General features: G+C 47.4%; 1 protein-coding gene across 9 annotated transcripts in view; it reads right to left on the reverse strand.

Annotated features, from left to right (window-relative positions):
- The window catches only part of pik3cd (phosphatidylinositol-4,5-bisphosphate 3-kinase, catalytic subunit delta), a 214,945-nt gene that overhangs the window by 48,059 nt on the left and 153,440 nt on the right, over positions 1-13,446 (reverse strand). For all 9 annotated transcript variants that reach the window (XM_080215123.1, XM_080215121.1, XM_080215124.1 and 6 more), the window contains one exon: positions 258-479. In XM_080215123.1, coding sequence (XP_080071249.1) covers positions 258-479 — 222 coding nt within the window. The remainder of the gene's footprint in view (positions 1-257; positions 480-13,446) is intronic.

The raw sequence follows: 13,446 nt of genomic DNA on the forward strand, positions 1-13,446 counted from the left end.
ATCTTCACATCTTTAGACTGTGGGAGGAAACCCACGCAGACATGGGGAGAACATGCAAACTCCATACAGACAGTGATCCGAGCCAGGAATCGAACTTGGGTCCCTGGCGCTGCGGGGCAGCAGTGCTAACCACCGTGCCACCATGCCACCCCTCAGTAATGGATCACTCAACCGGAATAATTCACATCAGAGCCACTCACTATAAAGTGAACACTGTACTGATGACAAGAGTGAACCAAAGCAGATTCCGAACTTACCGCTTTCTTCGATTTCTTCTTGGTGGATCGAGCCTTTTTGGCTTTCTCGATGACAGCATACAAAGCGAAGCAGAGTCGGGTCATCCGCGGAAGGTCGCAGAAGTTGATGTCAAATTCCAAATTCTGGTTCCACAGAGGCTCGGAGCACACATTGACTTCATGACTGGAGACTGTCTTGCACAGCATCTCGTTCCCGTGAAACAGGCCAGCCTGAACAACGAGCTGGGACAGAGGAAGGAACAGACAGTAAAAAATCATGCAAAATACACCATGATCATATCTGCTGGAGAGTAGAAGAACGAGAGGCGACTTGACAGAAACATAGCAGATTCTGAGGGGTATCGACAGGATGGATGTGGAGAAGATGTTTCCTCTTGTGGGTGAATCTAAATCGAGGGCCCATTGTTTAAAAATTAGGGGTCACCTGTTGAAATCAGAAGTTTTTTTTCTCTGAGAGGGTCATGAATCTTTAGAACTCTCTTCCTCAAAAGGCTGTGGGGCGGCTCAGTGGTTAGCACTGCTGCCTCACAGCACCAGGGACCCCGGTTCAATTCTGGCCTCAGGTCACAGTCTGTGTGGAGTCTGCACGTTCTTCCCCGTCGGCGTGGGTTTCCTCTGGGTGCTCCAGTTGCCCCCCCTCATTCAAAGATGTGCGGGTTAGATTAATTGGACATGCTAAATTAACCCTTAGTGTCTGGGAGATCAGCAGGGTAAATATGTAGGGTTATGGGAAGAGGACCTGGGTGGGATCGTGGTCAATGCAGATTCAATGGGCCGAATGGCCTCCTTCTGCACTGTAGGGATTCTGTGATTCAAAGTCTTTGAATATTTTTAAGGCGGAGCCAAATAGATTCTTGCTAAGCAAGGGGGTGAAAGATTATTGGGGGTAGGTGGAAATGTGGGGTTAAGGTTACGATCAGATCAGACCAGACATGACCTTACTGAATGGTGTAGCAGACTCGAGGGGCTGAATGGCCTCCTCTGCTCCTAGTTCTGTTTGTATAAAAGGGATTAATGGTCATCAGTTCCATTTACAAGGCGGTATTTTTGTAGTGCAGTCGCTGTAGGAAACAGCAACGTGATAATAAGCAGGCGATCTGTGTCAGTGACGGGTAGAATAGTGCCCAGGACATCGGCCCTTCTTCAAAACAGCACCGGAGGATCTTTCCTGAGGATAAACACCACCTCTATTTTAAAGTCTCAGTTGAAAGCTGGCACCTCTGACAGTGCGGCACTCCCTCAGCACTGCACTGGAGTGTCAGCCTTTAATGTTTCTGGAGTGGGGTTTAAACTCAGAACCGTCTGATGTGCTACAAAAACTACACTAAAGCATCCACGTCCACTCCTTGCTGTTTCAAGCACATCCAGCCCTCGAGAGTCTATTCTCTCCAGCCTAGGTACATTTATATTCTTCTAAGTACCCCCCTTAATTATCAACCTTCAGATCATTTCACTCTAAGATGCAGTATCTCCTGAAATTTTCTCTGTCCAGAGGTCCCAATTCTCACTCTGGAAGCAGCATTAACAGCCTTCAATACTGTATCCCACTCACGGCATGCCATCTGGACAGTACAGGCTATTTAACTGGCCCCCTTGTGACCAACACAGCTGAACCCAAACTCAACACCACCTCCCCCCCCCACTCCACGCACCCACAATCAAACAGGGGCGGCATGGTAGCACAGTGGTTTACACTGCTGTTTCACACCTTCAGGGACCTGGGTTCGATTCCCGGCTTGGGTCACTGTCTGTGTGGAGTTTGCACATTCTCCTCGTGTCTGCGTGGGTTTCCTCTGGGTTTCCTCCCACAGTCCAAAGATGCGCGGGTTAGGTTGATTGGCCATGCTAAAATAGGCCCCGAGTGTTCTGAGATGCGTAGGTTAGAGGGATTAGCAGGTAAATACGTAGGGATAAGGGGGTAGGGAATGGGTGGGATTGTGGTCGGTGCAGATTCACTGGGACAAATGGCCTCTTGCTGCACTGTAGGGTTTGCAGGAGTCACCCGAAAATTACCAGCGCTGGGGGCCCCGGCGGATTGCCCCTCTAGACTGACGTCGCTTGCATTCCCACTCTGGTTGACGTCAGCCAACTCGATGCAGACAAGCGATTGAACTCTGGAATTGTCATCAGGCAGTGTGTAGGCAGACGCTCTCACAAGATCGAGCAGTTAAGACAAGTAAAAAAGACCCTCAAGATAGAGTGGCTCACTCGAGCAAATTCCTCCAAAATTCACCCCCGAGGCTGACCTTTGCTTGTAGTAGCCTCAAACCCATCCATTTTCCTGCCTCATTTCACTTGCTGCTTTAATAGAGCTGCGGAAAAGTGTGTAACCACAAAACCTTCCTCTTCATTCAAATAAATCATCAACTAATGACGTAAAAATAGACTTGTCTTATTTCCTCAGTGCCCATCACCTGATTCTGGTCACTTTCTCCATGAATCGCTTACAGGTTGAGTTTTATTTGAATAGGTTAACTGCTGAGTTATTTTTCCATTTATAACCAAAAAAGAAATAATGCAACTTATCTCAGAATGCTTAAAAATAAAGGGCCTGTTGCTATGGTGATATTGCTACTTGATGTCAAAGACTTCAAGAGGACCCACTAGAATAACTTACATGTCGATATGAGTTGGCAGGGTGAAGTAGTATTTGTACAGAGGATCACACCTACATACCTCATGAAAATCAACACACTCAGTATGGACTGTTACCATCAGCTTGTCTTACTCATTATTGTGCTATCTGATAAAAGCAGTGACCAGTATTTCAAGGATGCATTATTTGGGTGGCACAGTAGTTAGTTAGCACTGCTGCCTGACAGTGCCAGGGATCCAGGTTCAATTCCCAGCCTCAGGTCACTGTCTGTGTGGGGTTTGCACATTCTCCCCGTCCCTGCATGGGTTTCCTCCAGGTGCTCCGGTTTCCTCCCTCAGTCCAAAGATGCGCGGGTTAGGTGGGTTGGCCGTGCTAAATTGAGCCTAGTGTCATGGGACAGGGCCTGGGTGGGATTGTTGTCAGTGCAGGCTCGATGGGCCGAATGGCCTCCCGTAGGGATTCTACGATTCTATCATTGTCGATAACAGCTCATAACAAATCAGCTTTTCAGCATTGAAGGCGCAATATTGCCACGTGGGTGGTTTTAACAGCGGAAAACAGCTCAGTACAACAACAACTTACATTTACATAGCACCTTAAATGTAAGGGGAAAGTCCCAAGGTGCTTCATAGAGCATCAAACGGCACAATTTGGACCCAAAGCACATGGGGAAGTAAGAGAGTAGTTTGAAAGACAGACTTGCATTTTGACAGCACCGTTCTGGTCATCTCAAAGCATTTTACAGCCAATGAGGTGGGGTTATTGTTGTAATTTAAAGCTTATTTATTAGTGTCACAAGTAGGCTTACATTAACAATGCAATGAAGTTACTGTGAAAATCCTATAGTCAGCACACTCCGGTGCCTAGTCAGGTACACCCAGGGAGAATTTAGCACTGCCACTGCACGCTAACCAGCACGTCTTTTGGACTGTGGGAGGAAACTGGAGCACCCGGAGGAAACCCACGCAGACACGGGGAGAACGTGTAGACTCCGCACAGACAGCGACCCAAACTGGGAATCGAACCCAGGTTCCTGGCGCTCCAGGGCAGCTGTGCTAACCACTATGCCACTGCAGTGCCTTCTAACCAGACGATCTGTCTCTGTGATTGAGGGCAAGTATTGGCCTGGATATTAGGGAAGACCTACCCCCCCACCCACCCCACCCTATCGCTCTCCTCTGAAATAGCTTTTTGGGATCTTTTAACTTCCTTTTGACAACAAAGACAGGGTTACACACCTCATCCGAAAGACAGCACTTCTACCAGTGCAGCACTCCCACCAGTGCAGCACTCCCTCGGTACTGCACAGGAGTACCAGCCCACCTTTTTGTGTTCTGGAGTAGAATTTGAACACGTGACCATCCGACTCAGAGGAGGGCGTTCCATCACAGAGCCACACGTGATGGCAAGGTGCTGGGTCAAAGAGAGATATTTTAAGGAGTATTTTAAAAGGAGAAAGAGGTAGACAGGTTTAGGGAGGGAATTCCACAGTCGAGCCACTGGCAGCTGAAGGCATGGCCACCAGTGGTGGAGCATTTATAATGCAGGATGCTCAAACAGTCAGAATTAGTCCAGTGTAGAGATCGTAGAAGGTTGCAGAGCTGGAGGAGGTTGCAGAGATAGATCAATGCCATATGCCATCACCACAGCAATGATATTGGGGGGTAGAGGAAGGGGAAACTGCTCAATGTTGTAATTGGAGAGGAAGGATGTGGGTTTTACCCACGATCCCACATGGGATAATTTTCACCTTGTCTGGTGACGCCTTGGCAACGTGCTGAGCCGAGCTCAGGGCAGTTATCCCAAAATCAGGGGTGCGGCAAAGCAGGAGAATAAAACCAATGGTTCGGCCTGTTGTGGTAGACTCTTAGCAAATAGTGAAAGGTTATCACTGACAGGAATCTGGGTGGAGATTGTTTAGTTGAGTTAAATTTAGGTTTAAAGTTTATTAGTGTTGCAGTAGGTTTAGATTAACACTGCAATGAAGTTACTGTGAAAATCCCCTAGTCGCCCACCTCAGGGGAACGCTGAGGGAGAATTTAGCATGCCCAGTGCACCCCAACCTGCACATCTTTCAGACTGTGGGAGGAAACCAGAGCGCCCGGAGGAAACCCACACAGACACAGGGAGAATGTGCAGACTCCACATCGGCAGTGACCCAAGCCGGGAATCGAACCCAGGTCCCTGGTGAGGCAGCAGTGCTAACCACTACGCCGCTCAGGTACACTGATGGAGAATTTGGCGTGGCCAGTGCGCCTAACTAGCAGATGCTTTGGAGTGTGGGAGGAAACCAGAGCGGCCGGAGGAAACCCACGCAGGCATGGGGAGAACATGCAGACTCTGCACAGACAGTGAGCAAAGCCAGGGACTGAAACTGGGTCCCTGGCGCTGTGAGACAGCTGCGCTAACCCCTCTGCTACTGTGCCTCTCTCAATGGTGACAGAGAGTGGGAAGGAGAGTAAAAAATATCATGAACATGATCAAGAGTGGGTGTGCAATGGAAGTCCCAAACCCAGCTTGAGGTCAAACTCTTCGTTATCCTTGATAACACAAATTGGACATGATTTCTCAGCAAGAATTTCTGACTTGGAATGCCAAATTCACAGCTGATGACGCACGATCTCTGAAAAGGTCACCTTACTGATAATGTTTTTATCATTGGTGAAAAGCAGCTTGAAAATCAAAAACAATGACTCTTCGGAACACGAGTCCGAAAGCTGAATGAATGTGTTTACTGTTTCGAAGAAACACTCCTTCTCTCAAAAAAAAAGAGCCTCAGAACCTGAGGTTTCATCTGTAGCGGTTATTTATATCTGTCTGAGAATGCATGAACCAAAATTACCTCCAAGTATTTGCCCTCTTCTGAGTCCATGTGATGAAACTCAGTCGACTCTCGCCACTGACAAGTTCTCCTTAGAAACACCCTTTCTTTTTGTGAATGGAGTTTGTCACGCCCCAGTCTCAGGTACTGCACAGCTGGATGCAAATAATGCCCACCCACCACCCCCCCCTTGCTACATCCCACTCTCAGAAGCACAAGTCACCCCATATCACCCACATTTTCCCACAGCCATCTGGCGCCAATTTTGCTGCCGTTCCGCACTCTGTGCCCACAGCCATCGCTAACTCGATTGTAGCCACCCAAACCCATTTGGTGGAGGATTCCTGTGGGCAGCAGATGATGCAGAACTCGGTCCGAGTGAGATTTAACGCCAATTCTCAAGAGATAAAGACCAGTCTCTACCCTCTCCACACACACCAGCCTGTCCGATGTAATAAAGAAGATGGAAACTGAACGCAGAAAAGCACTCAGAATATTCAACTGATTTATATGTAAAGTAAGTAGTCCCACAACATCAGGTTAAAGTCCAACAGGTTTATTTGGTAGCCCGAAGTTTCGGAGCGCTGCTCCTTTATCAGGCGACTAGGGGATTTTCACCTGATGAAGAGGCGATGCTTAGCTGGACTCACCACATAAACACAGTGAGTACAAGAGGCTAGGAATACTGCAGTGAGTGACTCATCCCCGAACTTCCCAAAGCCTATCCACCAGCTACAAGGCGTAAGTCAGGAGCGTGTTAGACCCCTGGATGGGTGCAGCTCCAACAACACTCAAAATGCGATACCATCCAGAACAAAGCAACCCCCCCCTCGATTGGCACCCCATCCACAAACATTCACTCCCTCCACCTCCGACACTCAGTAGCAGCCGTGAGTACTATCTACAAAATGCAATGCAGCAACTCACCAAAGATCCTGAGACAGCACCTTCCAAACCCACAACCACATCCATCTAGAAGGACAAGGGCAGCAGATACCTGGGAACACCACCAGCTGCAAGTTCCCCTCCAAGCCACTCACTATCCTGACATGGAAATATATTGCTGTTCTTTGCAGTCAAAATCCCGGAATTCCCTCCCTAACAGCATTGTGGGTCAACCCACAGCACGTGGACTGCAGCGATTCAAGAAGGCAGCTCACCACCACCTTCTCAAGGGGCAACTGGGGATGGGCAATAAATGCTGGCCAGCCAGCGATGCCCATGTCCCACAAATGAGTAAAATTATAAAGAACAAACAGTAAACAGAAGAATGTTGGTGAGCAGTCCAATCACATCTCCTTGAACTTCCCTACTTGCTGCTGGGAGGGTAAACTACAGGCCGAAGGGACGTTACATTTTCATTTCCTTGTCAATTGTGTCCATTACTTTGTAACAGATCGACACCCGGAATCGCGTTCCCGTTTTATCGGGATTTGTTCATGAGGCGGGTTTATTGAACAGCGAGATCTTCAGAAGTGATAGATTGTAAATTCTAAGGACTGCATGGGCGAGAGAAACTTTACTCTGCTCCTATCTTCAGATATTCAGCAATACTTGTAACCCAGGTAACCTGCAGAATACCTTTTCCACTCTTAGAATAATTAGAAGATTTTCTCCTAGCTGGGTGCATGATATCATTCAATATAATTATTTCACAGGAGGGATGCAACTTGATCATAGTCTCACAGGGTAGAAAGATAAAATGACTCCTGAGCAACAAGGTGGAATGACTGAACTGCATAGTTTTTCCCTGTCAGCGAGAAGCACTGGAGCCCTCAGGTGTCTCTGTGCAACACTATTTTACAAGACCAGGGAACTAAAAGTTTTAAAATTTATTTGTTAGTGTCACAAATGGGCTTACGTTAACACTGCAGCGTTACACAAGTTACTGTGAAAATCCCCTTGTTGCCACACTCTGGTGCCTGTTCAGGTACACTGAGGTAGAATTTAACATGGCCAACGCACCTAACCAGCACATCTTTTGGACTGTAGGAGGAAACCGGAAGAAATTCACGCAGACACAGGGAGAATGGCGCAAACTCCGCACAGTGACCCAAACTAGGAGTCGAACCTGGGTCCCTGCCACTGTGAGGTAGCAATGCTAACTACTATGCCACCCTGGTTCAGAATTATATCTGTGTTTTCTTGCTCAGCAAGTCTGAAGGTTCTGGTTATTGTTTCTTTCCACTAGAGTATGTCTTCAATATCTATTATGGAACATAACTATACAATGACATTTCAATACATCCAAAAACTCATAAAAGCATCAAGATAAGAGTGAGATAACAGGTAAGCAGACAAAACAACACAATTGAAGTCAATGGAAAAGACTCTTGAGAACGATGTGCAGTGTAAATTCATGAGGAGCCTATTACACCCTCCTGTCCTGGCAATTTCACCCCACAAACCTTCATCAGCAATCAACTAAACAGAACCCCAGCCATCATTCCACCCTCTGTTCACCAGGTAACTATGGGTGAGAAAAGGCCATCAAACTCACCACATCTATCTCACCACAGCACGGTGGTACAGTGGTCAGCACTGCTGCCTCACAGCTCCAGGGACCCGGGTTTGATTCCCAGCTTGGGCCACTGTCTGTGTGGAGTCTGCACATTCTCCCCATGTCTCTGTGGGTTTTGTCTAGGTGCTCTAGTTTCCTCCCACAGTCCAAAGCTGTGCGTTTTAGGTTGATTGGCCATACTATTGTCCCAGGATGCGGAGGTTAGAGGGATTAGTGGAGTAAATTTGTGGGGGTTAGGGCCTGGGGTGGGATTGTTGTCAGTGCAGACTCAATGGGCCAAATGGCCTCCTTCTGCACTGTAGAGTTTCTATGATCTCTTCCATCCAAATGACATATGAATATATGTATCAGGAGCACAGTAGGCCATTCCGCCCCTCCAGCCTGCTCTGCCATTTGATAACATTACACCAGTGACTACCACATAAAATACTAAATTTATTTGCTTACACTTATTCTGATGCGGCCCAAGATTCTCAAACCTCTGGTACATCAACACAATATATCATCAGAATTGTGTCTGTTTTAAGGAATAACGATTCCACTGCAATTTATGTTTAAATTCAAAAGAGAACTTTGAGAAATGTAGTGTTTTATCTTAAACCTTAAAAAAACCCTCTCAACCCCCCTCACCTGAAGCCCCACCTCCAATCCTTTAGTCCTGCCAACTCACCCATCCCCCACCCCATGCCTCCACCTCCCTCACCTCACCCACCCCACGCCTCCACCTCCCTCACCTCACCCACCCCATGCCTCCGCCTCTCTCACCTCACCTACCACATTCCTGCTCCTGAGCTCCCCGAACACCTCACCCCACACCTCAAACACCCACCACCCCAAACTCCATCCTCCCAGGGGCTTAATGTTCCTCCAGCCAATATTTAATCGAGGTACTCCCCTCACCCTGTGGCCCCGCTGCCCCTGAACTTTGGACAACTCTGCGATTTTCTGGTGGGCATTTCAACAGAAAATTGGAACTACAAAGCTGTCCGTAGGTCAGAGTCAGCAGCAGTAAAACTGACCTGAAAGACAGGCTTTGGTGTTAGTCAGACACCATTGACAACGCTAAGGTCAGCCCCCCACTCCTCCTCAGACCCTAACGTCTGCTGCTGTCTGCACCCCTTCTCCACAGCCCTACTATTATCACCTAAAAGGACAAGAGCAGCAGACACATGAGAACACAACCAACTGCAAGTGTCCCTCCAAGTTGGCGGCACTGCTGCCTCACAGCGCCAGGGATCCAGGTTCGATTCCTGGCTGGGGGTCACTGTCTGTGTGGAGTTTGCACATTCTCCCCGTGTCTGCGTGGGTTTCCTCTGGGTGCTCCGGTTTCCTCCCACAGTTCAAAAGAAGTGCTGGTGAGGTGGATTGGCCGTGTTAAATGGATTTTGGTTTATTTGATTTGATTTATTATCATACAGTGAAAAATATTGTTTCTTGTGTGCTACACAGACAAAGCATACTGTTCATAGAGAAGGAAATGAGAGTGCAGGATGTAGTGTTACAGTCATAGCTAAGGTGTAGAGAAAGATTAACTTAATGCAAGGTAAGTCTATTCAAAAGTCTGACAGCAGCAGGGAAACAGTTCTTGAGTCAGTTGGTATGGGACCTCAGACATCTGTATCTTTTTCCTGAAGGAAAAAAGTGGAAGAGAGAATGTCCAGGGTGCGTGGGGTCCTTAACTATGTTGGCTGCTTTGCCGAGGCAGCAGGAAGTGTAGACAGAGTCAATGGATGGGAGGCTGGATCTCTCTCTCAGTGTACCCAAACATGCGCTAGAGCGTGGCGACTACAGGTTTTTCACAGTAACTCCACTGCAGTGTTAACGTAAGCCTACTTGTGATACTAAGAAATAAACTTTAAGCCATTCACTATCCTGATTGGGAATATATTTCCTTCACTGTCACTGGGTCAAAATCCTGGAATTCCCTAACTAACAGCACTGTGGGTGTACCTACACCTCAGGGACTGTAGCGATTCTAGAAAGCAGCTCCCCCCCCCAACCCCCAACCTTCTGAAGAGGGATTTGCTTTGGACAATAAATACTGATCTTTTTCAGCAATGTTCACATTCCACAAATGAATAATGTATTAAAAAAAACGAGGACAGGATACTCAGTCATTTCTTTGAACAGTGGGAGTCTGTGTGAACTGCTCAGGACATCTCCACTCTCAAAACATAATCCACCCTATTTTGAGTTACCCGGTTAATCGTTTTTGCATCCTGGTATATTTTTTGCATCCTCCTCCACAAAAGGCTGACATTCCAGACGGTTCCCACAGCAGATGAAGGGGAGAGTAAGGACGGGACTGGGTCAAGTTTTAAGTGGGAACCTGCTGGGATTTTTTTTTTGCAAAGCAACAATTACATCCTGAAAATCTCCTCTGTACCTCGTTCCCCATCCAGACAGGACATGAGTAAACACACGGGGGCTCAGACTGTGACACTGACTTTCCCAGCCGTATAAACCCCGACCAATGCAATAAGTTGCTCATTACCCCACGCTGCGAGAAGCAGTTATCCCACCCATCTGATCCAACAGACCAAGGTCGCAGAGGTCAAAGGACAAAGAAAATTACAGCACAGGAACAGGCCCTTCGGCCCTCCAAGTCTGTACAGACAATGCTGCCCAATTTAACTAAAACCCCCCACCCTTCCAGGGACCTATTCCCGTCCTATTTGCTTTTAACAAGATATAAGCCACGTAAGGTCATTACACACATGTTTATTTTGTACAATCTGGGACTATTATAGCATCCATTCCTTGGTTTACTGTTCTGACTTCACCCCTCTTCCTCTCTTCGAAACTCAAGAGGATGAAAAACCAAAATGAAGCCAATAGTCTGTGCATTCCTACCATTTTCCAAATTTTACAATGAAGAAACTTTTTGAAATACGACCTTGTGATAGCCCCCAGGACTTGCATGGTTGACCTCTGATTGACTTCCCTGTAGGACTCATTGAATATGAGCTCCCTGGTGATTGGTAATTAACTAACCAGGTGGAGCTGGTATCCCGAGCCCTGTATAAAGCAGGCCCCCGAGTGGGTCCATTATTGCATTGTCCCAGTTGGGACCTGTTTGTGTTCACCACAGGCTCATGGTGTTTGCTTTACTTTATCTTGTGCAATAAAGCACCGTTCCTTTACAGCTGACTCCTGGTGTTACAATAGACCGGGAGAAGAATGATTTTCCCAGCAAATCTAGTTTTCATTCCAGTCATTCTAGCCCACCCCCGTACATTCCGAAACCCTCCCACCTGCTTCCTCTGTCAATAATCCCAGCCTGCTTGGGAAGCCAGCTTGCTCCACATTCCTCCCACTGGAATGCCCACAGGATGAGGGGACACTGCACTGAAGGTCCTTGATTCAGCGTCTCTTGAAGCCAGGGTCAGCAATGTGGCTGGGGGCAAGACGTCCCAATTTCACGAGACCCGATCTTCGAGTGTGATCAGAAAACAGCTGCCACAGGGGACCTCAACACAGAGAACCCTTTTGGCAATCGTCAGCTGAAGAAACTTTTCTGTTTTAGGGGCGGCGCGGTAGCAGAGTGGTTAGCACTGCTGCTTCACAGCTCCAGAGATCTAGGTTCAATTCCCGGCTCGGGTCACTGCCTGTGTAGAGATTGCACGTTCTCCTCGTGTCTGTGTGGGTTTCGTCTGGTTTCCTCCCACAGTCCAACGATGTGCAGGTTAGGTTGACTGGCCATGCTAAAATTGCCCCTTAGTGTCCTGAGATGCGTGGATTAGTGGGATTAGTGGGAGAGTGGCTATGGGGATAGGGGCTGGGTGGGATTGTGGTCGGTGCAGACTCGATGGGCCAAATGGCCTCTTTCTGCACTGTAGGGTTTCTATGATCTAACACGTTACCTCAGTCTTTGAGTTATGTTCGTTCCTTTTAACTAAAAACTGTGCCTTAAACCTTGTACAGATTTATTTAGCGAATGCTAAATATGAGATCACATTCATCCGATTGTAAATTGAAAAGTCTGTACGTCAGAAAGATTTTATAACTTTGAACATGATGGATATCTGCTCCCTTTCACCAATGGAATTTTGGGGGCAGGGCCTATCAGTCTCCGCCTCCTCAATCTCCAACCCACTTCCCAAAAAAACTGGAGAAACTCAATGGGCGAAGAGAGAGGGAGCAGTGGACAAGTGGGTCTTGATGGACAGACAAGAACACACAGTGAATCCACATCGCTGTGAATCAGACCCAAAGGGTGGCACAGCGGTTAGCACTGCTGTCTCACAGTGCCAGGGATGTGGGTTCGATTCCCAGCTTGGGTCATTCGCTGTGCAGAGTCTGCACATCCCCCCCATGCCTGCAGGGGTTTCCTCCTTGGTGCTCCGATTTCCTTCCACATCCCCAAAGATGTGCTGGTTAGGTGTATTGGCCATGCTAAATTCTCCCTGAACAGGCGCCAGAGTGTGGTGACTAGGGGATCTTCACAGTAACTTCATTGCAGTGTTAATGTGAGCCTACTTGTGACACTAATAAATACATAAAATATAAAACCAAGTATTTTATTGGGAGTTGAGATTGTGGAGTGGCAGTGGGGGGAGGTGTTCTGAACACACATCTCTCTGCAATTTTTGTGAGGTTGATGTAGAACAGGCTTCCTTCGGCACTGCTGTTGTGCAAAGCACAGACCAGGCAGAGGCAACTTGGGTGGAGGTGAGTGCACGTCTGTAACATATCCTGCCTGATTTCCCTTTGTACACCCCACTCGGGCAAGGCCTCCCGGCTCAAATATTCAAGTGGAAAACCTGGTCCAATATATTTTTTGAAAACTCAACGTTAAAAAAAAACTGTGAAGTTCACATGGGTGTTTTCTAAAATAATTTTTCTGAAATTTTACAAACTTCATCACCATCTTAAAGCAGATGGGGTACAGATCCAGAACCAGGGGGTTCACAGTCTGACGGTTCTGGGTAGACCATTTAGGACGGAGGTCAGGAGGCATTTCTTTCCCCAAAGGGTGGTGAGCCTGTGGAATTCATTACTCCAGGAAGTAGTTGATGGCAAAACATTGAATGTTTTCAAGAGTTGGCTGGATATAGCACTTGAGGCAAATGGGATCAAAGGTTATGGGGAGAAAATAGGATTAGGTTATTGAGATGGATGGTCAGCCTTGATCGTACTGAATGGCAGAGTAGCCTCCTCCTGCTTCTATGTTTCTACATTTCACAAAATAGGCAAGGTGCAGATTTTTAGTTCATTAAAACAACAACCATCTTTCATATTTCCTACACTT

Source organism: Carcharhinus amblyrhynchos, chromosome 30, assembly GCF_965287045.1.
Source record: "Carcharhinus amblyrhynchos chromosome 30, sCarAmb.v2.hapA, whole genome shotgun sequence".
NCBI lineage: Eukaryota > Metazoa > Chordata > Chondrichthyes > Carcharhiniformes > Carcharhinidae > Carcharhinus > Carcharhinus amblyrhynchos.